Source organism: Pan troglodytes, chromosome 13 (assembly GCF_028858775.2).
Source record: "Pan troglodytes isolate AG18354 chromosome 13, NHGRI_mPanTro3-v2.0_pri, whole genome shotgun sequence".
In the NCBI taxonomy this organism is placed as follows: domain Eukaryota; kingdom Metazoa; phylum Chordata; class Mammalia; order Primates; family Hominidae; genus Pan; species Pan troglodytes.
In genome coordinates this window covers 36,303,844-36,330,977 of record NC_072411.2, presented here as the reverse complement: position 1 = coordinate 36,330,977, position 27,134 = coordinate 36,303,844, and the positions used below count along the sequence as shown (strand labels likewise).

At 42.4% G+C, this 27,134-nt stretch overlaps 1 protein-coding gene across 11 annotated transcripts in view; it reads right to left on the bottom strand.

Moving 5' to 3' along the window:
- Positions 1–27,134, bottom strand: part of MGAT5 (alpha-1,6-mannosylglycoprotein 6-beta-N-acetylglucosaminyltransferase) — a 330,522-nt gene that overhangs the window by 169,185 nt on the left and 134,203 nt on the right. For all 11 annotated transcript variants that reach the window (XR_010150065.1, XR_010150064.1, XR_010150066.1 and 8 more), the window contains one exon: positions 15,193–15,357. Coding sequence is in view for 8 of the 11 variants with exons in the window: in XM_009443346.5 (XP_009441621.1) it covers positions 15,193–15,357 (165 nt within the window). In the remaining 3 variants the exon portion in view is untranslated. The remainder of the gene's footprint in view (positions 1–15,192; positions 15,358–27,134) is intronic.

Sequence of the window (27,134 nt, the reverse complement as noted above, 5' to 3'; positions counted from 1 at the left end):
AGATAACCTCAAAAAAATGCAAGATAAGAAAAAAGCAACATAAACATGTTATGGAGAAATATGAAAATATATTACTGGAAGAAACAAGAGTTAGAAGTATTTGTGTTTCCAGAACAAAAGTCAGGGGTAAGGAGGAATAAGTATATAGCAGAAGACAGACTGGTTACAGTCTTATACTATTTGACCTTTAAATTTATACTTTTAAAATTATATACATGTACTAATTTGACAGAAATAAATACTAAACTTAAAAAGGGCTTATGCCCTTTGACCTAGCCATTCTGTTTCTAAGAAACTCTCCCAAGAGAATAATGCAAAGATTTATGTTCACCACAATGATCTTTGTAGTAGAAAAAAGGAAAAACAAAAATTGAGAACCTAGTTATTATGTAGTTATTTAAAAATAAAGCTTTTGAAGAATAAAGAGAATGCTCCCTTAAAAATCAAGACTTTAAAACAAAGAGTACAATTATAATCTTTATGCAATATACGCACAGAAAAAAAAAGCTGTCAAGTGCTCTAGAAAACAGGATTACAAGACTTTTTTTCCTTATTCTTTTCTGTATTTTCCAAATTTCCTACATAACTTGGCCTTATCAAGCATTATAAAAAGTGTTTTTAATTTTTAAATCAGAAAAAGAATTGGAAAACAATTCTAGATATTTCTCTAGAGACAATTACCTCATTTAAAATATATAACGGTAAAGAAGAAAATCAAAGGGCAATCAATACACAATAACAAAAAGAAGACCAAAACAAAAAATCAAAACTCACAAAATTAAGTATGCTTAACACCTGAAACATTTACAACAATATCCAAATGGCCAGAAAGGTGTGGACTCTTAGATTATCTTCCATTCTTGAGCCTTAAACTATTTTCATCTTTAAAAATGCCACACGTGACCTTCTGGTGTGATGCACAATAAAATGCGATTGTCCCAGCAGTGGCAGATTAAATGGGCATATTAGAGATGCACCAGCCAGGATCTGAACCCTGGCTCAGACTGCCACCATTTTGGGTAGATTACACATCATATCCTACCCTGATCCTCTTAAATTGAGATAACTGTTCTGCAGGTTTGCTCTGAGGAAAGAACTAATAAAGTATTTTAAAGTTATTATTTGTGTCTGGGACACAGCGATCTCTCCATAAACAGTGGCTTTTTTTTTTGCTCTATTTTATGAACACTTTACAAATCTAATATGTTTAGCACACAGGGTTGCATGCAGACTATGTACTGCATTCCAGACAGCACCATTCATTTAGGCCAGGGGTTGGCAAACTTTTTCTGTAAAAAGCCAGATAGTAAATATTTTCAATTTTGTGGGCCTTATGGTCTCCTGTACAACCACTAAATTCTGCAGCTGTAGCATGAAAGCAGCCACAGACAGTAAGTAAACAAATGGGCAAGGTTGTGTTCTAATAAAACTTTATTTATAAATTTAGGCAGTGGACTAAATTTGGCCCATGGGCCACAGTTTGTTGACCCCTGACACAGGCTATGTAAATGTGGCCCACTAAAGTTCAACAGTATGGCAGCTAAAAGTTCCAGCACTAGAACTGTTGAGATAAATCTGGAGAACCATCCACCGAGGATTTTGGAAAGTTGCAATCTCCCATTTGGAGGAAATGTTAGAACATCTAAATCTTTTCCACTTATAAAAGCTCATGAATCTCTGAATCTGAAAGAGGAAACAAAGATAAGGTGATGTGCTAAAGGTCTCAGCATCAATTCTGTCAGCAGTGGGCTTAATCCCAGCCTCCTGAGCCCTGACCCTACATTTCTTCACTAGGGCTCACAGTCTCTAGCCTGGAATTCCTCAATCTGTGGCCAGTTTACATTCTCAACTCTAATTGCTAGCCAGTCACAAATTTCTCAGAGAGCCTAGTGCAGCGATGTATCCTTGCATCACAGAAAGAGAACCCAGCGGCCGGGAGAAGCTGTATCGTTCTCCTGTTAAGAACAGGACCCAGCTTAAGTCAAGCCTCATAAATAACCATGAAGACCAATGACGACTTCACGGTGGGATTCTGAAGCCTCAAAGCCACACACCCACATTCTCCAAACTGAGAACAGTTTCTGTAAAAAAAAAAAAAAAAAGAAAAAAAAAAGATACTACATTCCTCAACAATGGCTTTAAATGTGAATAGAGACAGGCACCTACAGACAAGGGAAGTTGAACCCTATATAAACTGTGCACTGACTTCATGACTGAAACTCCAAACCCTACCTCAAATGTGTGATCCTTCTGTTAAATCTTAATTTTATTTAGCTCCTTCTTTGATGAATGACTAGAACCTGCTCCCCATTTGGTGCCTCTAACATAATTTTCGAGGTTCCTTAGTTTTGGTTAAAAACTTATGGAACAAAGGCACATACAGACCCTCTTAAAACCATTTGCCAAAACCACATTTTGTTAATTATAGCAACAGCCAGTATTTCCTGAGCACTTACCATGTGCCAGCCCTCCCTCCACAGACACTTTCTCACGTGGCCCCATGAGCTAGTTTCTGCTGTACAGATGAGAGAACTGAGACTTAACCTCTCTAAATGACTTCACCACAGTTGCACCACTGTGGAACTCAGACTTGAACCCCAGCAGCCTGAGTCTGTACTGCGCACACAGGTCTCATCACATGCTGAACCAATGCGTTAACACATCCAGACCTTTCTGTGGTTCCAACACTGCTCTCTCAAAAGTCTAGTTTGAGCCTAGCAGAAACATAAATGACAGATGATACAGTAAAGGGTCCTTTTTTTTTTTTTCGGTTTGGTTTTAATAGGCCACCTTCTGTATTAGAATTAAAAGGGCCCAACAGTGGTTCTTAAACGCACCCAGGAAGAATGTGCCCTGGGCTGTTGTACAGACTGATCCTGCTGGCAGCTAGCTGGAGAGCCCCAGGCCTCCCTCACTCAATAATATGGGTCTCTGCTCAATCTCTCTTCTTCAGAGAGGCTTTCTTGACAAGCCCCAAACCTGAAACAGCACCCACTTCCTTCGCTAATTTCTTACCCTATTTTGCTGTTCCTCAAGCATTTTTCACCAGATGTGTTTATGTATTTGTTTCCTATCTGCCTTCACTGCTGGAGTGTAATCTCCAGAAAGAAGAGATGGTTTTGCTCATCACTATCTCCAGTGCCTAGACAGTGCCTGGCACAGAACAGGCACTTGCCGTATCTGTTAGTAAAGAAACAAATCGATCTCTGGGTGGTAGAATAACAGCTACTTTGTACTTTCATCTTTTTGCTTAGCTGTAATTTCCAGATTTTCAGCAGAGCATCCCTCCTTGTACTATAGAAGCACTGTTTTTTAAGCCTTTCCTTTTGAAAACACAGCACTATTATTCAGTTATACACATCAACTCAAAGGTAGAGATGATGGCTGTATGGTCACTGGTAGCCAGGGGGCATGAAAACCCATGCTAAATTAATCCCCAGGTGCCTGGCTTGACAGCTCCGTACACCCAGCCCGGCATGGCACACACTCCTGGCCAACTCAGTTGCTAATAATGGCCTTCTGCCCTCAGGGAGCAACCATCCTCCCCATGTGGCATAGACACAGGCTAAAAGCCACCTTCTTAATCCTCATTGCATTCCTGGGCAGTACAGGGAAGGCAGTTTATCTTCATCACCATGTCATTCATGTCTGACAGAGGCCAGAAGCGAAAGGAGGAAACCTGAACACACAACCATCTCCAGGAGACACCCATCTGCCTCTCCAGAGTTAGGATTCTGTGGACCACTGATGAGAAATGACTGGCACTTCTGCCAAGAGGTTCACTGTGTTTCAACCTCAGATACCATCAGATACAGCTTCTACTAATCTTCTCTTTGCCTCGACCCAACTGCATCCTGAAATAAAGTCTTAAATATTTACTTTGTTCTTCTGCAAATCTTGCTATAACTTGTACTGTTCACATTAACCACACGTAATGAAAGCAATTATCGAGAAGGTTCTATTAACATAGAGTTTAGACAGGTTAATGACTGTCTTCCCTTGAGAGCTGAGCACTCCCGCACAGGAGTTCCCCTCCCCATTTTGGAGTGGGAAGGCACAGTAAAGGGTCAGGAAGTTTCTGGATCTGCTTAAGTTTGCTGTGACAAGTAGCACAGGAGCCATACAACTTCTGCCTTGTGACAGGAGAAAATTCCTTCTGTGCCAGTTCCTGTACATCATTGCTATCCCTATCCTGAGATGGCTATAGTGTTTGAAGGTCATTTCTAAGGCCAAAAGGTCAGGCAAAGCCAATAGGTTCTCTTGGACTAGGGTGAATGCATCTACAAGTTGAGGGTCAAAAAAGACATGAGCGCAGCCAATACTTTCAGTCATTCTCCTCCGGTAGATGGTGAACTCAACATTCCCAAAAGGAGCCCTAGTTTCCTACCCAGCTGCATTTCCGATGCCTGACACAGACCTGGCATCATACTGTCCGCATAGGTTGGATAAAAGATACATCAGTGTTTGCCACGTTATGTTTGTGACCACTGCTTTGTAACAGGGTATTAATCACAGAGGGCAAGGTCAGTAGGTAGGTCACAGGAAGATGTTGGACCAGGATCTCAATATGCATCATCTCATTGCATCCTCACCATGAGGACAGTGTTGGTGTCACTACCACCATTGCACAGAGCACGAATCGGAGGGTCAGCAATGGTTAAGCATAATAAAATGCTAACAGCAAGTATGTAAGTGGACCCAGAGTTCTGCTCAAAAATGTCTGATGCCAAAGACCAGGTCCAGGCTGTGACTGCCAAATAGCTTCTGGACAGCCCTTTCACAAGGTCCGGTTTTCTGTATAAAATGCAACATTGGGAATGGGTAGTTTACATGCCCATCAAGCACTGACCATCTGCTACATGCCTGGCCCAGGAGTGAAAACCTGAGTTGGACACTTAAGAAGCATATGAGGCAATAGCCAAAACTTACTGAGCTCTTATTTTGTGCCCAGCACCTTGAGTGTGTTCCATGTGTTAACTCATACTCCTAGCAACAATACCATGGTACAGGTTCTTATCCTCACTTTATCAATGAGGAAACTGACTGGGTTTATCCAGGGTCCCATAATCACGTGGCTGCTGTTTAATCAAGTCCCCCGAGGGGGAAAAACATTAGCACAAGTCCTTCACTCGGTGTCCACTTTTCTCTGGTTCAAGAGCCCATCTCTAGCTGCACCAAGGTAAAGGAAAGTTTCCACAGTAAACGTTGACTAGAAAACCTCTCCAACATGAAACTTCAAGACAGCTTAAAACCAGCTAAGAGTGCAGCTGTCCAACTCTGACAATGCAAATCAAAATGCAGTTTATAATGCTCTGTCAATCCCAGACATGTCGTCCTCAGGTGGCTCTGTCCACGCCATGGGCCCTCTGCTTGACATAAGTGGATTTGGGGTTCGTGATCCCACACGTGAGACTTGCTGAATGTTCAAGGGTAAAAGAAGTACAGAAAAAGGAGGCTGTGAGATGAAGATTATTTCTGCTGTCCTGAACTGTAGGGCAGTTCAGTCACATCCCTAATTGAATCCCTCTTTCTGTCATTTCTAAACCCAAAGAATTTCAAACCATCTTCACCCCACATTGCTTTCTCTCCTTTTTCTGGGATGTAAGCGAGAAGGGAAAAACAAAAACTAGCAACTGATTTTTATTTAGGCTGCCTAATTTTAGAAGCTGTGGATATGCAAAGCCAAAAGCACAGCTTAAAGGAAAATCTCTCAAAACCCCAGAAATCTTCAAACCTACAAAACCTTTTCAAAAACATGGAGTCAGATACCTCTCTTCCATGTCTCACCAAATCAGCTTTATTCCAAGTATTTTTTTAAATTTTAAAATCTCAGGCTCTACAGTGAGTTTGTTGAAATACTTGTCAGTGAAAACAGGTAAAGGATGAAACAGCACAGACAAGGGACTATCTGAGGAAGCATATGCTATGCTGTAGCTGTGGAATGTCTATTGAATCAATACCATATGTAAGCTGATATCACAACTGTATACACATACCTCATTAAGCCAAATTAAGCAAGTGGGATCTGTTACCTCCTGATTAAAACAAACAAGTCTAATTTCAGCATGTCCTATCACCAATACAAAGAACAACCCTGAGTAGACGCACTTTCAAGGTCCCCAGGACAGCCCTGCAGTGTATGTTACTGAGTTCCCCCATCAAGTGGCTGGGGAGGAACATTATTCCCGACAGGGATATATACAGTCTCACTTTTCGAAATGAAACAAGCCATGTATTCCTTGAAGGGTCAGTAATTAGTCCAACAGAATTAGAAATTCTGGGTCCCTGTTTCTTTTCTGCAAGAACTATTCATTCAAAGCAACCTCTCAGGTAGTGGAGGTGGCCTGAATTTTTTAAATCCTACGTACATGTTTATAATTAGCCACCAAGAAACACAAAATAAATTCTTATTATGGAATCTCAGTTTTCAAAAGTGAAGTGAAACAAAGGCTTTTCCGGTCTTAACAATTTAGCAGTGAACTTTCCAGGTGCTTCTGGGAATTCCAAAAGGATTCAGGGACCTGTCAAAGCACATAAGTGGCAGAAATGGTGATCTAGAAGTGAAAGCATGGCCATCAGTGTCATGGCAAGGGTTCTAGGACACAGTGGCTGACCAGCAGGAGTTGTGTTTAGGAGAGGGAGGAGTGTACCCAGCTGGACATTTATTGATAAAACCTGTGATTTGCCAGACTCCAAGCTCAGCACTGAACTGAAAAGAAAAATATGAGATCCCACTCATGCCTTTGAGGAGCTTACAGACTGGCTGTGAAGACAAGCAAAGAGTGGAAAAGTCCAAGGACACACATGGTAGGAACACAAGGCAAGGACATCACAAACCTCTGGGGTGTGAGGGGCATCAAGCAAGTCTTAGGGAGACAGAGCTTCAAATGAGACTTGAAAAAGGTGGTAAAGAAGAGTCAGCCAGAACAACAGAAGCATGCCAGGCTGTGGACAAAAACATGTTAAGTGTGTAAGAGCATGAATAAACTGCAGGCAGGGGTTTGGGCTCGTTCCAAGTGGGGCTGAGGCACATTTGGCCACAGTAGTGCTTAAAATGGAGGCAGAAAGTTAGCAGTCCTGAGGCTTTGCCCTCCAAACACTCAGGGAGAGAAAAGCTTGAGTCAGGTTTAGGATAGCTCCAGAAAGCCAAACCATGACATGACCAGGGTCTCTAGCAGCCATATGCATTTTATCTGCTCATCTGGAATCTCTTCAGGGACCCTCTCCTATACCATGAATTCCCAGGGGTGACCCATGTGACCCAGGCCTAGCCAATCAGGATGGAACATGATACTGGTCACTCTGACTGGATCATGAATAGGCACAGAGGCCAAGCCAAGCCAATCATAACTCTGCTCTAGAGAGTTGCCAAAACTTCCTGGAAAGCAGCACAGCCGTCTGGGACTGAAAACTAAAACCTAGAGCCTCCTTGGGACCATCCATCTCTGCCCTCACCATGCAAAGATGGCCTAAGAATGAAGGCAAAATAAAAGACAGAACATATTAACATAGCCTTGAAGGACAGCATCACTTCTGAACTGTATTTTCTTCTTAATGATAAAAAGCAAAACCCTCTTGACAACACAAAGTGAAAACTATACCAACAATGAGAAGAATTTTCGGTAAACATACCAAAAGAATGGCTTCTGACAGTATCCAATACCTGAGAGGACACAGCTGAGGTTCTTAAAGACAGCTCCCATGTCTGAACCTCTCAACAGCATCCCACAAACTTTCAAATGACATGAGCCCCAAGTTCCCTTTTAGTTTAATATAAGCTAAGTGGTTGGCCTCTTGCAACCAAGAGATTATTGACAAAACATGAATTTCGTGATGAGCTAAATATTGATAACAGAGGCACAAAAAGATCAATTTGGGAACTTCAAATTTAAAATGTTCCAGTGAAATACTATATACAAAATTATTTTCTAATCTATAAAGCACTATACAAATATTAATTTCACTATTAGTGGTGATATCCAAATAAGAAGTCACTACAATGTTCCATTTTTATGTCAATATTCCAAATATGTAACTTTTAAACTGTAATTAACAAATGCTCGTACAGTACCGACTTTATGCCAGGCATGTTTCTAAGAACGTTATTGGTCTCACCTAATCCTCCTGACATGGTTTGGCTCTGTGTCCCTACCCAAATCTCATCTCAAATTTTAATCCCATGTCAGGGGAGGGAGCTGGTGGGAGGTGAATGGATTATGGGGGCAGTTTCCCTCATGCTGTTCTCATGGTAGTGAGTTCTCAGGAGAGCAGATTATTTTAAAGTGTGGCACTTCCTTGCTCTCTCGCTCGCTCTCTCCTGTCGCCATGTAAGACGTGCCTTCCTTCCCCTTCCACTATGATTCAAGTTTCCTGATGCCTCCCCAGCCATGTGGAACTCTGAGTCAGTTAAACCTCCTTTCTTTATAAATTACCCAGTCTCAGGTAGTATCTTTATAGCACTGTAAAAATGGACTAATATACCTCCTAACAATACTGTGAAATGGGCACTACTATTATTTCCCCCATTTTACAAATGGGGAAACTCAGCCAGAGGAAGGTTAAGAAACTTACCCAAAGTCACACTGCTATGAAGTGGTGGAGCCAGTATTTGAACCAAGCCAGTCTGGTTCCACAGATGCTGCCTTTCATTGTCCCTCATCCCCTCAACACTAGCATCAAAGTTTCAACTGCCTTTAAACCGATATTCTGAAACAAATGGCTTGTGGCTACAGTCCTCATGGAACCTTGTCTCTCTGCTGGGTTGTTTCCTCAATAATGAGTCACCCAGTTATCCTTCAAGCTACACCCTTGGAAATAATTATGACAAATTCTCCCTTGCCCTTTCCCACGGTCTGTCCGTGTCCCCATAACACCAGCTTCACCCTAACGTGGGTCTCAAATTCTTTCTCCCTGGGCCACAGGAACATCTCTAACCCAGGGCATTCTCCTCCTAACTGAAGATTAAATGCAGTCTCTCTCACCCATTCATATGCATCTCACTCCACATGGCCGGTAATTATTCTCTGGAAATACAGACCTCACACCTATTCATCCTCCTACTTTAAACCTCTCATCAACTGCCACCGCCCAGGGAACAAAATAGAAACTCCTTCATTTAACATTGAAAATGCATCACAAATCCCAATTAACTCTCTAGTCTCATTTTCTTCAATATTGCTCCAAGTATGCTGTGAAGGGTATTTTCTGATGTAAAGTAGATCTTTGGGGACCTGTCTTGTTTTCTTTAACTTATTTAATTTACTCTCTCATATCTTGATAATTATATACTTTGCTTAAAATAACAAAGAATTTCTTCTAAAACATTCTGCAATTTAAACCCATTCTCTAAGACTACTTTGTACCATTGTTATCCGGAATTAGTGGTCCTTTCATGAGAAGAAATAATTACCTTCTATAGAAGCAGAAGTAAAATGTACATTGCCAAAAGCACACTGTGGGCCAGGAAAGGAGTTCCTTAAGGTCAGGATCCTAAAATAGTCTTCTGGGAGTTTCTAAAATCTCTTTCCTTGGAGGCCTCCAAGACCAGTGGCAAAGCTAAATGAGGTGGAGATTGGGGGGCGGCGGGGGTGGGGGGGCTTGTGAACAGCCTTGCTAGGAAAAGGGAAAGGAACTTTAGGTCTCAGCTGGCCAATCAGGAAACTTCAGCGTCTCAGGCATCTTTCTGCACTAACTTCAGCGTCTCAAGCGTCTTTCTGCACTAACCATAGGTGAAAATATCTGCTGGCACCAGATTCTAACAGTATCTCATAGATCAGAATTTCACAAACCTGCCACAATTGACATTTGGGGCTGGATACTTCTATTGTGGGCCGTGCCTTATATATTGTAGGATGCTTTTTGCAGCATCTCTTGTCCTCATCTATTAGAAATAAATAGGCCAGTCACAGTGGCTCATGCTTGTAATCCCAGCACTTTGGGAGGCTGAGGTGGGAGGATCGTTTGAGCCTAGGAGCCCAACCAGCCTGGGCAACATAGCAAGACCCCATTCTCTACAAAAAATAAGAAAAAAGAATTTGCCGGGCATGATGGCACATTGCCTGTAGTCCCAGCTACTCAGAAGGCTGAGGCGGCAGGGGGTGGGGACATGGAAGGTCGAGGCTGCAAAGAGCTGTGATAGTGCCACTGCATTCTGGCCTGAGCAACAGAGCGAGACTGTCTCAAAAAAAAAAAAGGAAATAGCACCTCTTCATTTGTGAAAACCAAAATGTGTCCTGACATTGCCATGTGTCCCCTGGGGGCAAAATCGCCCACAGCTGTTAATCACTGCTATAAATTCACTTCCTCAAAGATCACCATCACTTCTGAACTATGTCTTTCTTCTTCTAAATAAAAACAAAATATCCTTGACCACACAAAGTGAAAACCATACCAACAAAGACAAGCATTTTTCTGTAAAGATACCAAAAGAATAGCTTCTGACAAGGGTCCACATATTTACTGTTACCATTGCAAATAACAAAACAGAAAGTGACAGGTAGATAGACAGAACATATTTGCTTCTTGCTCAACTTAATAGGAAGCCACCTGCAATCTCATCTCTCTCCCGTCTCTCAGTAGCATCTGGGATCTCACTGACATACCAGTATCTGACCCTGGGAAAGTCATCTGCTGAGCCACTGCCCAGGGGTGGAGCTGGGACACTTCAGGTGCTACTTCAACACAAACTGATGACATGGGTACACATACAAGGAAAGAGCACAGGTACAACTAAACTTCAAGGTCCATTAGCAGCACAAAGAGGGGGAAATTGCACTTCCAAATGCAAGCCCTGGAACTCAGCAGGGACATTTTTCATTTTCAACTTTCAAATGGTAAGAATAATAATAATGGTTGCTGTTTTTAAGAACAGCTTACCAAATTCAAATACATTGCACTTCAACCCCAAATACTAGAAAGTGTTGCATATCGCTCCCCACTTTGGAAAAAATGCAGGGTTGCTGGAAGTTCAACTTGGATTAAATACCAGGAAACTGTCGCTTGAGTTATACCTGTACCTTTGATTTTGTGGTTCTGCTTCCCAAGTGACCTTGCAATTGTTAAGTCATCACAACACCACATGGATGCTATCATTATGGTTTTGGCTTTTAAGGAACAGTCAGCACTGGCCAGTTATTCAGCTGACCTTGAATGACAACTCTTTATTGAGAGTATAAATAAATGTGTACACATGCACATACATACACTACCCCGTAGAGAGCTGCACAATGTTCTTGTCCTCTAAAGTATCACAATCTAGGATTGTAACTATCACATCCTATGAAGCCTCCACATCCCATAACCATCGATGGGAAGTTCAGTCCTGACCAACAAAAAAGGCAGTCCCACTTCTTAGGTGGTGTCTGCTAAGGTCTGAGAACTAGGGAAACAAAATACCAAGTCCGACTTCTAGGCAAATCACCACAAATGTAAATTGAGAAGAAGAACTATAAGAAGAAACTCCTCCGGGTGAGGAAACCAAATGCTGTTCCCTCCAATAGAAACCAATCCATGTGAGCAATATTTACTGAATTATCTTCAACAGGTAAGGCTACAATCAAGACACTATGGGCAGAACAAAGATATATCAGACATTCAGTCCTTAGAAGGCAAGCATTTTCATGATCAGATATGTATACTTTTTACCTTTTCCCCATTTCAGGTACATGACAAAGAACCACAGATCCAATCCTATTCGCTCCACTTCCTCATTTAAGATCACAAAACTAGAGAAAGACAGAATGGGTCTTTCTAAAATTCAAAGCATCATTCTAAAAGGAGAGAATTTTGACGAAGGCCTTTCAAGCCCTTTCAGAAAGTGAATATGGAGAAATTAATTTACTGTGTGATTGGTGGAAGGGTGGGGATTTTAAAAATCTGCTTTTTCATTCCTTTGAGTCCCCTTTCTCTTCAACAAGACAAACAGAGCTCAAAAATCCAGTTCAATCTGATTTCTTGATTTTAATAAAGCTCATTTCCACCTAAATTTCCCTAGGGGCAAATTTACTTTCACATTAAAAAACCCTCGGTGATAAATTTGTGAAGATAAGCCATACTGGATAAAAGCTACACAGAACACAGCTACAGACAGAAAATGAGACACACACACACACACACACACACACAGAGCTATCCCTCTAAAGAAAATAAATTTAGGGAATCCTTCTTCAATTGCTATGGTACCCAATTTAGAGACAGTTTATAGCCAACCAGAAGATATATTAGCAAGCAATAAGACACAACAATAAGCAATCAGAAACATCAGTGAGCAATAAGACACCAGAGTCAGCTGTAAAGACACACCAGGGAGAACGTTTCTGAGCAATTACCACATGTCTCCATTCAGGGAGGGAGAGAGAAAAACTTTACTTGGCGAGGACTGGAACCCCATAAAACTGAACTCTCACAGCTCAGGAGCCATTCTTGGGTTGACAGAGGGGTCTGAAGACACCAGCATGGTTGTGGATCAGAGAGAGGGCAGAAAAGCAAGGAAGGGCTGCTCATAAATGAGAACTGTTCACTTAAGTCCTTGTCCTTCTTTCTGGTACTCTATAGACATGGCAAATCGTTTTTCAAAAATATGTAGTTGACTGACAAGATATAAAGGACCCCCCCCCCACCTTCTGGGGGAAATGAAGAAGGCTGTCCAGCATATCTATATCCACTTTGGCCAAGACAGTGTCTATGAAAGGGATGCCTCTGCATGCATGCACGCGCACGCGCGCACACACACACACAGACACACACACACACATACACGGACCAGCTTTTATAAACATTAGCCTGAGAGCAGACACTGAGACAGAGAAATCCTTAATGAGACAGATGATTAAATCTAGGAAACTGGCAGCTCTCTTCTAGGTAAGAAAATGGTAGCATCTTTTTACAGACACGTGCCTTTATGATAATTTACAAATGGAAGGAGAGATGGAGTTAACACTCAGAATCTCTTCTCTACATAGCACTAGCAGATCTGAAGCTGAGCTCAGGGACTCCAGTACCAACAGTTACCCACTCCCAAGTACTTAAACTCAACAAAACCTGTGAAAACCCTTCTCAGAGATGCTAAGAAGATTAAGTAAAATCATGTACATTGGAGGGTCAGGCAGAGGAACTTGTATATACTGGACAGCTACTAAATGTTAGTTTCCTCTCCTTCCCTGCCTCCCAATTTTTTTCTGAGTCACCCCTACTTTACAGCAACCATGGTTTGTGTCATTTTATGCATGTGTATTCTTTTCCTAATTAGCCAGTAAAAATCATGATGGTATGGACTGTGTCCCACACATACCCGAGAGATGCAAAGACATGCAAATGAGGTTAATCATTAAATGTGTAACTCTAAATTTGCTCCCATTGCCCAAAAAGGAAAACAAAAACAAAACACAACACTCTGGTTCTTTAAATATTATTAAAAACACAGCACCAGTGGCACATTTAAAGGAGTCCCGCTCAGAGCCATTGGCTTAGAGAACATGATGCTTGTTAAGCGGTACACTAGCTCAATACATACGGCTGGTATATTTCCAGACTTCGTTTGAAAGTAGTCCCCAAGTCCTTCCCATTTCCTTCTTAGAGGTGTACCCACGACCCTGTGCTCTGTGGCTTAAAGCCCAGGTAGCAAAGTCCTTGTGAGCCTTGCAACAAACAGGACAGCCAGAGGCAGCAAGATGCCACGTTGGGGGAAAGAATGACAGCAGATGTGTTTATAGAGGTTCACAAGCCACAGGACTTCAGAGGCAGTGGAGAACAGCAAAGTTAAAGGCAGAACACTCCATCCCACCTCCAGAAATATGACACAGAACAGTGATGAAACCACATAGGGCCTTTCCAGTAGCATTTTCTACAGGGTACAGGGGTGGCAAGTGGAGAGTGAAGAGGCATGGTTCCAGTTATTAAAAAGCAGCTAAACACAGTGGGAGGTTCTCTTGTCTAATTACAGAAGCTGTTGGAAACTGCAAGGAAGACAGGATTTATGGCCTAGATGACACTGCCTCTGTGTTGTAATTAAAAGTTATTTTTAATACCTTTGGTTGAATACTTTGAATTATTAGAAATATATTTTGCAATTTAAAATTTGCTAAAGGGCAAAGAACATTTAAAAAGGTAATAACAACCACCTTGCATAATGTAAAACAATTAAATGTTTTGACGCTGGGAGGTGGGAAAGGTAAAGAATCTCTCCCACTTAAGTGTGTGAATTTTTACAAGCAAAAGGGAAAGGAAAATAAGCTTAAAAGTATATGAAACAAGATTTTTTTTTAAAGCAGGAACTGATGTCAAAAGTAACCTAGTTACTTACTTTATCTATTAACCAGAGTTTGGCTACCACCCACCAAAAGTATAGACAGCTTGTTCACAACCATTCACCCAAAGCACTGAATCCTAATCCTCAGGCTCTTCACTTTGTCCTGGGTCCCCAGAAAATCGTGGTCACCCTAACAAGAGCAGTCCTGGCTCAAGCACAAAGACCCAGGGGCTGACCTCAGAGCAGTGTGATGGTGGGGGAGTTGCGGGGGTGGGGAGGTTCTAATGTGAGCTGCAGGCAACAACATGCAGCGTATAATCTGGGTGTTGTTTTTAGTCAATTTTCCTTGTCTCATCCAATATTCCAGTTTCCAGAAGGAGCCAAACAAAATGCCTCCCAGTGGGAACCGCATGGTGGTGTACATGAGTGGCTACAGAATCTGCCTAGGATTAGGCAGGGGTTATCTCCTAAAAGCCATTTCCAGAATTTCTGTTTCTCCATATATACATAGGAGGCATTTTCGGCAATGGTGGCTCTTTTTTAACAACAGGGAGGAGAGAACCTATTATACGTAACAGACTTTCAAAATTGTCTGATGGGAGTACGGAGGAGGAAGAACTCTCAAAGGCACGAGCTTCTCAAATAACCTCTGGTATTTCATTTAATCTATGCCATGAATCTTCTCTTTACAAGTGAATTCCAGGAGCTCATTAAGAGCAAATGTGTCACACAAACCACCAAATATTATGCATCATGATAAAACTATAAAAAGCATTTTAACATCTGCTATTAAAAAATAAATTTAGACTTATCTTTACAATGGCCATGCCAAGTTTATAGAATTTATATTATGCAGGTTCCAGTAAGAACCACTGCTCTCCTTTATTCTCTTCTTGGTCCAAAGCAGGGTGTGACTCCATATCAGGGCAGAGAATTGCTATTTTTACCTGCCACATTAATTTTCTCAAGTGCAACCAAGCTGGGAACAGCTGTAGTGGAGTTGGTTGAGTTTGTTCCGGTGCCATTGACAACAAGATTGTCCACCTTCGACTCCAACTTGCCAATGCGCTGCAAAATGTTATCTAATAACACAGCAAGGGTTTTCTTCAGATCTGTAAAAGAAAGTGCAGACAATTTTAAAATTCTATGGCCTCTACATATCTGTCTGGCTTGCTCTCTCTTTATCATGGAGAACAAAACTTCTCAAATGTTTCTGAAGTGATACAAAAGATCTGTCAAACCACACCTGAAAGATGACAAGGGCCGTCTTCAACTGGCCCAGATCCTACTAAATACATCAGTCTGTCATGGAATGCAAGTCTGGCAATAAGTAACATGGTATAACTATTTCCAGCTACTTGGTCAAGAGAGAAAACTCCTTGTTATTTAGCATCCTGCTATAGCACTACACTGAATTCCTCCTCCTTACAGCACCATAGTTTCTCACACAAAGCTTGACACCCCAAGGGTGCAGCAAGATCCCAAAGTAGCCTCTGGATCAAGTTCGTTATTTTTCGTGTTGCATACTCTAGCATGTCCCAGTTTTTAAAAAAGTGTTTAATTCTGTTAGTTACATACACTAACACGTCATAAAAGCTACAGCTCCAGATTTTCAGGTCTGCTAGGTAACCCAGAGTTGACTATAATCAGATTTAGGAAATATTTAAAATAAAGATTAGTCTCATTCATTTGCTCACAAATATTTATTAAGCTACTACTATGTGCCAGATATTATTCTAGATGCTGGGGATATACTCTCATCGTTCTTACATTTAAGAGTTGGTTCCCTTTCTCACACATCTGACTACACATTAAAGAGTACTGCACTCCCCTCTGGAAAAATTACAGGAACTCCTTCTTCACCCCTATGGATGCATTTACTATTTGTAGACAAGATATTCAAAGAAAAAAGAAAAGATAAGCTTAGACTCTCTCCTCTAAAAATTCATAATCACAGAAAGATATACTGACTTGTATGTGTCAGAAAAGCAGATGGGTGACTGCATAACCATCCACAGAAATAGAATCCAGACCCATTTCTGAATTGGGAGTGGGCCAGGGGAAAAGTGCACAGTGTGGGTAGCAGGACTGAGAAAAGCCCTGAGTTAAGACAAACGGGAAGGTGCCATCTTCCATTCTCCTAAAAACAGAGCAAACTTGTCCCTGAGCAGATGCGGTAATCTGGCCATGAAATAAACACACATGCTCACATAAACAGCACAGATCACAGCCAGCGAATCTCAACAAAGGTGCACCAGCCTGTTCCATTATGCCTCATGAACCAGCAGCAGATGCTGGTGCTGTGCTTCTTGTACAGCTGCAGAATCTTGAGCCAAATAAACCTCTTTTCTTTATAAATTACCCAGGCTCAGGTATTTTTTACAGCAATGCAAAATGGACAACTGTTTTATCTTCACATCCTCCCCATGAGGTAGATGTGACTCCGTTTTACAGATAAGAAAACTGAGGTTCACAGATATTAAATAATGAGCTGATAAAATGAGGGCTTGCCTCAGGACTGCTTAATTCCCTGACATCTCAATGGGACCAATCAGAAGTCAAGAACCTGAGTAGAAAAAAGAAACCAAGGGTGAAGTTCAGAGTCTTTCATCCATAACACAGTGGTTAAGGGCCTGACTTTGGAGCCAGAGTTCCTAGGTTTGAGTCCTACCTCTGGCATTCCTGTTTCCTTACCTGTAAAAGAGGGACATGAACAACACTTCAGCTTTGAGGTTGTCAAGAGAAGTTAAAGAGTTAATATTTATAAAGTGTTTTGAATACTGGCTGGCACATAATAAGCACTGCATAACTGCCTGTTAAATATATAAGTAAAATAAAACCTTTCACTGGAAAATGTTCTCATCCTTCCCAAAGAACTCTCTCCTCAGGTGATGCAGAGCTCCACTGCTTTATCCAAGGGGTCATGAGAGCACTCTCCTCTGCGGTCTGCAGTCCCACGGTCAGCATGACTCAGTTTGTCACAGGCACATCATTAGTTGGCACAGACAGCGGGAGTCAGTCACCTGTTCTGTCACTAAGTCTAATCATCAACTGGCTCTCCAGAGTTCTGAAGAGTGCCAGAGGCCAGTCACACAGAAGGGGGCAGTCGTGCCAGTGAGAAGTGGCAATGTTCAGTATAAAGAAATACTCTTCAGATACAAAAGATCAATCTCCCCCATTTCAGCCTCTTTGCCTAGAGCCTGTGTCATCAGCCAGCTAGAATCCGAATACAATCTAGAATAGCATTTAACTATCACCGGTAATTGTAGTTGGCCAAGCACAGAAGCCCTGACCCTCTAGTGTGACTTAACTCAGGATTTCTCAACTTCGGCACTACTGACACTTTGGGCCAGGTAATTCTTTGTCGTGGTGACTGTCCTTGCATTGTAAGATGTTTAGCAGCATCCCTGGTCTCTACTCCCTGAATGACAACAGCAATTATCCAGGCGTGGCAATCAAAAACGTCTCCAGACACTGCTAAATATCCTTTGGAGGGACAAAACTGCCCTGATTTGATAACCGCTGAATTAGGTGCATTCTCTCAACCCCTCTGTATTCCCCACTGCCCCTCTGTGGAGACATAGAGAGAGAACTGTGATAGAGAGGTTACAGGATAGGAAATGCCTACTGAATGAACCTGCATCATGTGTGACTTCCATTCACTGGAGGGACTGCTACAAATACAACAGAAAGTTGCAGTGAGAGAAGTCTGCCTTCCTCCCTATGGGGGAGCTAACAGAACATGAGCCAATGCTGATGGGCTCTCATCAGACTACTGGACACAGTCCCTCAATCCATTGTTATTGGTGATAGTTATTAGTGGAGTATACTCTAGGTAGCATATGAAGTTGTCATACTTACAATTAAGAAGATATTCTCCCTCAATTCTCAAATTACAGTGACCAGTAAATACGACTGACCTACTATCTCTTGTTGACCCCATCTGCCAAAGATTGACCTTCTGTGACTGTGTGACATGGAGTGTAAAAGGGGATTCATAATGAGGAGGAGGGATCACCATCACCACGGCCACCCCAATATAACCTCCTCCACTTATTGAACTTTCTATATGCCAGGCAGTGTGCTGAGCACTTTACATGAACTAATTCATTTAATCCTACCAAGACAATCTGAGGAGCATGTGATCATCCCTATGCTCCTCTTAACAAATGAATAAATCACAGCACAGAGAGGCTAAATAACTTAGCAGAGGTGATTACAGATCCAGGACTCAAACCCAGTCTGGTTCCAGGGCTGATGGCTCTTACCCACCATGCTTCACCACCTCTTAAGAACTACAACGGACCTGTCCACCAGCAAGCATCTCTGACTTGCTCCCCCTGAATCTACTTGTTAGGGAATAACCTCTGGGATTTTGCCATGTGTTCGTGGAACAACATATACCAATCACTCTTAAGACTCACTCATGTCCCTGTCCTGTGGTAACTCTGTCCACCCGACCCAGTATCACTAAACATCCACCAGCTGACACTGGAGACTACCAAATACATCAAGTGATCCAAGATTTTTTTAAAATTAAGACTCTTTCTTTATCTTCTCCCTTAAAATGAAGACGGAATATAAGGCTACTAAAACCCTTGAATTCTCTAAGCACTTTACCTAGGTAGGCATGTTTTCTCTCCCAATATGAAAGAAAAAAGTTCATTTTCAACTCAAGCAGCTACCTGAGTCACCATTTCAAAGCAGCCAACCCAAGATTAAGGATGCTGTTAATAAAAAACACAATGACAGAGATGACGCCAAGCCCATATCTGTATCATTATACAGTGCTAGGCACATTAAGCATGTGTTACGTAAGTGAACAAATGAATGAGTGAAACAAACTATAGTACTCTCACAAATAAGGCTCAATAAATTATACCTTTCCGGGCAATGAAATTATTTTGCACCTTTGTATTTTACTGTTAAACCTCCAAAAATTGTTAACAGTTTTATCACAACTTTAAAGAAATAACAGGCTGGCGCGGCGGCTCACGCCTGTAATCCTAGCACTTTGGGAGGCCGAGGCAGGCGGATCACCTGAGGTCAGGAGTTAGAGACCGGCCTGACCAACATGGTGCAACCCCGTCTCTACAAAAAATACAAAAAATAGCTGGGCATGGTGGCGTGTGCCTGTAGTCCCAACTACTCGGAAAGCTGAGGCAGGAGAATCGCTTGAACCTGGGAGGTGGAGGTTGCAGTGAGCCAAGATTGCACCGCTGCACTCCAGCCTGGGTAACAGAGCCAGAGCAATACTCCATCTCAAATAAACAAAAATAAAATAAAATAAAGAAATAACAGTATTTTTGTGTTTTAATCTTTTTTTTTTTTTTTTTTTTTTGAGATGGAGTCTTGCTCTGTGGCCAAGGCTGGAGTGCAGTGGCACGATTTCAGCTCACTGCATCTGCCTCCTGGGTTCAAGCAGTTCTCCTGCCTCAGCTTCCTGAGTAGCTGGGATTACAGGTGCCACCACACCCAGCTAATTTTTGTATTTTTAGTAGAGACAGGGTTTCACCATCTTGGTCAGGCTGGTCTCAAACTCCTAACCTTGTGATCCACCAGCCTCAGCCTCCCAAAATGCTCGGATTACAGGCATGAGCCACCGCACCCAGACCGTTTGTGTTTTAATCCTAATGGTAACCCTTTTATTCAATACAACTGTACAAATAATTTCTATAGTTTAATAAAAATAGAAAAATACTACTCCAAATTCTAGTATATTTTAATATTTCATTGCATCTTATAGTTATTATAGCCATAAAATGCGTCCTCAACAAGATTATCATTTTCAATTACTAATGAGCTTTTAAAATTTTGTTTGTGCTTCAAAGCCTTTGCAATAAAAATTTAATCCCAACATTACTACTGCAATTCTGCATTCCTAAAACTTACTGTACATGATGAAGACGAGATCAAAGTAGTTGAAAAACATTTAAAATGTCTCTCTGGGGAAAGCAGGCTTTGGTTTCTATCATGCCAGCATTCTTTGATAAATGGTAAGGTCGATTAAACTGCATTGGAACAGGTTATTTGACAGCTTCTGTTAAGTTTTCATTTCCAGGAAGCCATGGTATTGATGGGTAAGAAGTGATTGGAAGGGCCTGACAGACACATCCTTGAGCAGACAGCCAAGGAGCTATAACTGCAAGTCACACTTTTCTCCATCTCTGGAATTCAAGGAGATGGGATCTCAGTAAAAAGGAGGGCCCTGCTGGTGGAATAAGGTTTATAGATCTATCAGCTAATGCTGTGAGACTGGGTGGTAAACCTTCATTTCCCAGATCATCAAAATCAATCCGTATTTGAGGAATTATCAAAAATGGCCATGCTTGGGAGCTATGCTGTCCACCACCCCATTTTTCCTGGAACATGCTTCTAAAGCAGTGGTTCTTAGCCCTGCTGTGCATCAGACTCACTTTGTGCAGTCAGTTACCAGGTTGCATCTTCAACACACTAAATCCGGATCTGCAGAGTCCGTCAAGGATTAGGGCACAGCCAAGGTTGAGATCTACTGTGAAGGTACGGCCGCCATGATACTATGGCACAGAACCAACTACGCAATGAGCAAGGTCTTACATCTGAAATGCCAAAAATTATTTACATCTGTGCCTGCTCCTAAATCAAATCCCTTTCACCATGGCTGCCCGAGAGGCAGAGCGTGAACAACAGAGCCACAGAGCAGCTTCACTTGCTGCTCTGGAGAAACCGGCAAAGACAGGGCGTTAATGAGAAAGGAAGGTGCTAATGAAAAAAGAATTAACCTCAACCTCTTATTTCCATTGACTGTCAGGAATGTCAAGTTTCATCAATTATATATTTTTAAATTAATTTTAGAGTGATCTTTCCACAGAAAGATAATAGAGTTACAGTAATGACCCAAATACAGTCCATTTATTATGTACAAGGACATTCAAAGCAGTGTTATTTATAAAATAGCGTTATTACAGATAAGAACTGGAAATTACCCAAACACAAAATAAAAAGATTAAATTACATTATGTCAGCCATTCATAAGATAGAATAAATCACTAGACTGTAAACTTAGGGAGGGCAGAGACCAAGTCTGCTTGTCATCTCTGTTTACAGCCACTAGCTATTAATATCAGGAGTTCAATAAATATTTGTTAAGTGGATGGATAAAAGATGAAAAGTATACAGTCATCAAAAATACTTAATGGCTGGCCGGGTGCGGTGGCTCATGCCTGTAATCCCAGCACTTTGGGAGGCCGAGGGGGACCGATCACCTGAGGTCGGGAGTTTGAGACCAGCCTGACCAACATGGAGAAACCCCGTCTCTACTAAAAATACAAAATTAACTGGGCATGGTGGCACACGCCTGTAATCCCAGCTACTAAGGAGGCTGAGGCAGGAGAATTGCTTGAACCTGGGAGGCGGAGATTGCGGCGAGCCGAGATCGTGCCATTGCACTTCAGCCTGGGCAACAAGAGTGAAACTCCATCTCAAAAAAAAAAAAAAAAAAAAAAACCTAATGGCATAAGGAAATGCAGTATCTTAATTTTTAAAAAGGCATATATTCATGTACATATATACACATATACACACATGTACGTATCACTTTTTTTTTTTAAAGAACTAAAGGGAAATCAATTTTATCTGGTAAGATCTGCATTTAGAGGTAAAGAGTGTATTTATTCTTTATTCTTCTCCATACTTCCTCATATGCTTTAATTTTACATAAAAATTCACATTATTTTCAAAGTCACAAAGGCATTAAGTGTTATTTTAAATATATATACATAGTAAAATGAATTGTACTCTTAAGAATCAAAGATAGTGCCACCAGTACCCTAAAGTCATGTAAGGCAATACCCACCAGAAACATCTTAGTGACCCTTACTGCCTTATCTCATTTGAATTTTAAAGCCACATGTTAGATAATTTGCCTGCTCCTGAACTGACAAAAAGGTGGCTTCCACCCTGCAGTTGTCCCAGTCAGCAGATTCTGGACAGAAAAGGGCATAAAACAATTATCACCAAAGTCAAAGAGCAGCTCAGATGCTCAGCAACACTGACTAGCCTTCTCTTCTGGGTTAGAACTACAGATTTAAGCTTTCATCAGAACTTGTGCCCAGAAGCGAATGTTTTTCCCAAGGTGTTGCAGAGGGTGTCATTACTATTGAGGAAGTTTCCATGCATCGAAATCTGGTAAAAGATCCTTTCTAGGCCTGTTGATGATATTAAGTGCTTTATGGAACCTGAATAGAGTTCTTAAGCTATTCTTTGAATCTTCCTAACATGTAGCCAGCTGCATGGCATAGGAACCAAGAATTTTAGCCTTTTTTATAGAAAAGATAAGGAATCAGAGAAGTGCTGAGAGGTCAAGCCTATTGTTATCCATTGTCCCCCACCTGACGCCAGGGCCCGCACCTTCTTGGAAAGGGTAGCCTCGCACACTACTGCTTCCTGCTTGCTGTACCATGCCAGAAACACCACCACCACCAATGCCCTGGTTAGATCCAAAGGTGAACTTGGCCATACCCAGCTTATCTTACAGCCCACAGAAGAAAACTGTATCTTTTGAACAGGGCAATGACAACCACATCTCCTAGTTTAGTAGGGTGGTGGCAAGCCTGACCTCTTCTGAAACAGAGCATATTTCCTCTCATGTCTGGTCAGGCTCTACCCCTGTAAATGCTAAGAATAGCTACATAAACAGGTTGCTGAAGCCCTGTGTTCAAACAAATGAACAATGTCAGATCTACATGAACAGTTATGCCTGGGTGGTAACAGATGCAGGTACATTCAAGCCAGAGTTAGTGATAACTAATAGGAATGAATGCATTTTAATTAAGTGCTGGTTGGGCACAGTGGCTCACACCTGTAATCCCAGCACTTTGGAAGGCTGAGGTGGGAGGATCGCTTGAGGCCAGGAGTTTGAGACCAGCCTGGGCAATACAGTGAGATTCCATCTTTAGGAAAAAAACTTTTGTTTTAAATTAGCCTAGTGTGGTGGCACATGCCTATAGTCCCAGCTACTCTGGAGGCTGAGATGGGAGGATCACTTGAGGCCAGGAGTTTGAGACCAGCCTGGGCAATACAGTGAGATTCCATCTTCAGAAAAAAACTTTTGTTTTAAATTAGCCTAGTGTGGTGGCACATGCCTATAGTCCCAGCTACTCTGGAGGCTGAGGTGGGCATAAGGCTTGAGTCTGGGAGGCGGAGGTTGCTAGAGCCTGATCACACTACTGTACTTCAGCCTTGGCGACAGAGCAAGACTCTATCTCCAAAACAAAACAAAACAAAATAAAACAAAAACAACACCAAAAAAAAAAAAAGAACAAGAATAATCTAAATTAATCTAAGTGCCTTAATAAACTTTGTCATTTGTAATCCTTACAACAAGCCCATGAGGTTAAATGATATTATATTGTCTGTTTTACAAAAGAGGAAGTAAGCTTTAAGATGATCGGTGACTTGTTCAAGGTCACACATCAGTAAGGAACACAATGTGTTCCATCCGCCCAACAGAAACACTAACTACCTTCCAGAATAAACAATGGTTCCCATGTTAGGATCATGCATAAGAGCTACTTGGAGCCTCTTAGATGCAGAGCCCATAGGGAATTTCTTCTCATTTCCTGCTTCACTAAAAACATTACTGTGATTTTCAAATGAGTCCCAGCTGTAACTGTACCACACAGAGCATCACAGAGTTTCACCAGGGGCTGCTGCTATTCATTCATGGCTCTTACTATGTGCCAGGCAAAAGGTACTAAGCTCTGGGGCACAGTGGGGAACAAAACAGACCAAAGTCCCTCCTCTTTCAGAACTTACATTGTAAGTGGGAGAGACACATGATCAGCTCATACAACAAATACTTGATGTTAAGTAGCTTGAGTGTTATAAAGAATGAGAGTAACAGTGGGTTTGGGCCCTCCTGTGAAGGAGGGAAGGCTAACTTCTCTGAAACAGAATGGAATGCGCATGGCTGTGTTCTAACCAACTTTATTTACAAACAAAGAGGGAAGAGAGGAAGGGGTGGGGGAGAGCAAATGCAGAGGCTCAAAGACAGGCGAATGCTCAGCCACCACCCAACAGTCTTGTCCTAGAAGAGAGCCGCCATGCCTTAGTAGACTTGAGAGGGTGCGGAGCTTTTTAGGGTGTCCACAGCAGCAAGAGGTCTGCTCAAGCACTTCTGACAGCAAAAGAGCACCAGGACACAGCTGGGAAGAAGCAGAGGGTCATAGAGAGCTATGGCCATCAGGTAAGACAAGGGACATTCTAAGCCTCATCGTTTGAACATGGCAATGACAATCACATTGAGATTGAGACTCCAACCTCACACATGTGCGTGCAATCCCTCCTCAATCCAGACTTGAAGTAGCGGTGCTGCATGAAAGAAAGGGTCTTAATGACTGAGGGGTAGAAGAATGAGCCCCTTATTCTGAGTTTACTCCTCCTGTCTAAAACATTCCTGAGGTCTTCCTCAGACCTTTTGACTGGCCTGGGCGTGCTTGTGAACTTGGCCTGGCTTTGATGAGGATACTGGGCAGGCTGGACTCTACCACAGGATGGCTGGAAAAGTCCCAAGCCACAGACAGGCCCATTTTTAGGTTCCAAGCTTTTTAAAGCAGAAAGCCCTTTCTTTAATCACACCAGCCACGTCACCATACAGTAACTAAAAGCCTTCTCAGACACACTGAACAGCCCAGCTATTTTTTTCCCTACCATTTTCACTTCAAGAACAGTGTATTTCCCTCAAGGGCAGGGGATTTCTACTTTGGCAACAGTGGTTTTCCACATTATCCCACAACAGTCCCAGCCCTCAAAAAAAAAAAAAAAAAAAGAAAAAGAAAAAGAAAAAAGAAACCATTCCTATTCCTTGGCCATATTTCCCTATTTGTAGGAAGAGAGACACAAAAAAAAAGTGGAAAAAAAACAAACTAAAAAACCCTTTACATGCTTGCATCTTTAATGAAATCCAACCTGTTTTTATTCCTTTTTCACGAGAGGTAGAAGGAAACACTTGCAAAAGCTCTCATCCGAATCTCAGAACGTTATCTGGATCTGCAACACAGGGCAGCTGCTAACCTTTCAGAGCAATCTTCGGCAGCCCTAAATGGTATTAACATCTTAGACATAGCATCCCAAGCCAACGAGGGCCAATCAGAAGTCCAAAGCAGTTACCTCTCCACTGCCCCCAACCAGCAACCAAAAGCCCTATGCTGGTTCTCCAACCGGCGTGTGTGCCTCCTTAAGGAAAAAACTTCCTTCCTCCCATAGAGAAAGCAGTGAACTATAGGGTGAGGTCAACATCTGGTTTCTGCATAAGAACATCCATATTGATACCAGAAGTCATAGCCTACAGGGCTCTGCATAAGCTGCCGGCTTCTCACTGCCTCAACACCTTCCATGCCACTGCTTGCTTGCTTCGTTCTAGCTACAGTGGCCTCCCTTCTACCCTGGAGTACATATGCTGGCCTTAGGGCCTAGCATACGCCGTGCCTTCTCCCTGGCATGCTCTGCCTCCACCTCTCTCTTTCCACTGTACCTGGCTGCTCCGTGTGTCATTCTGGTTAAAAGATACCTCCAGAGAGGTGACCTTCTAGTGCAAAGTAGCCCCTCAGATATTTTAAACCCTATCACCATTTTTCTTCCTGGAATGTACTGCTATCTGACTTTCTCTTGCTTATTATTTCTCCCTTCCAAAGATAACAAAGCATCTATGAGAGCAGGGCCTTTGTCCATCTGTTTCTCACTGTATGCACAAAATGTGGGAGATATTCCAGCCAATGACAGACATTTCCTGAAGGACCAGGCTTGAAAGACAGAAGCCAAAGGGCCAGTCCAGGACTAAAAAGCTCAGGGAACCAGGAGACAGGCAGAACATAGGGAAGAACAGGCACACAGAACCTGGAGGTCAAGGAGGAAACAGGCAGCAGGCAAAGTGGGATGGGGGTCGGCAGAGAGAAGCTGGGAGCCCACAGCTGCTTGAGCCTGAACTGGCAGCTTTTCTAGGACAGTGCCCCAGCCCAGAGAAGCCAGGGTTAACAACGTGTGGATGGACCATAAGGGGAAATGTCACCTCGCCTCAGATTTCCATTACTGTTCATTAGAGAACACAAGTGGACCGGGTTTGTCCTGTTAGATAAGAGGTGATCACTAGGGATCAGAATTTGGGTCAGGCTGCTGGAGACAGAGATCAATTCACCTCAGAAACAAGAATAGCATTGACTCGGGTGAGTGGCACCATCCATGACACAATTCCCGAGACGTCACTGGCAGGCATGGCCCCTGCCACACTGGCTGGGAGATGCAGATGGGGCTGACCTGCAGAGGGCTCTGGCTCTACACTTGCCTGGGAGGCAAAAGCCAACACACTCCTCTCTGGACTGACAGAGTTAATACGCAGAAAAGTCCTCCACATTCCAAGAACAAACGCACTGAATGTTCCACACAGGCTGCCCGGGAGATCTTCTGAGTATCACTTTGGAGTTGCCAAATCCCAAAGAAGTTCAGAAGTCTCTTTTCAAATCACCAAAACAAGGATGGGTTGGGGAAGGGAAGATACTCTTCAAGTTCTATTATTGTTTGAGTACTAGTCACAAGTCACACTAACAGCCAACAACAAGCACACAATGTCAGGCACCTGACACACAGCACTTTGCTCATGTCTCACAGTCCTTGGTGAGAGGCACTGACACCCCACTTTAAAGCAGTTTTGTGCTTCTAGGGCCTAAGCCATGCAGACAGGATGTGGCAAAGACAAACCAGTTGGCTCCAAACCCATGCTCCTAACCACTACAACTCTCGACCTGCCACTTAGAAGAAGCATTTTCAGAGGGCAGAGAAATGCTACATTTTATATGTGCGGCTTATGAAGATGTCGTGAGCGAATCCAAACACAGGCGTGAAAGAGACTTGGGAC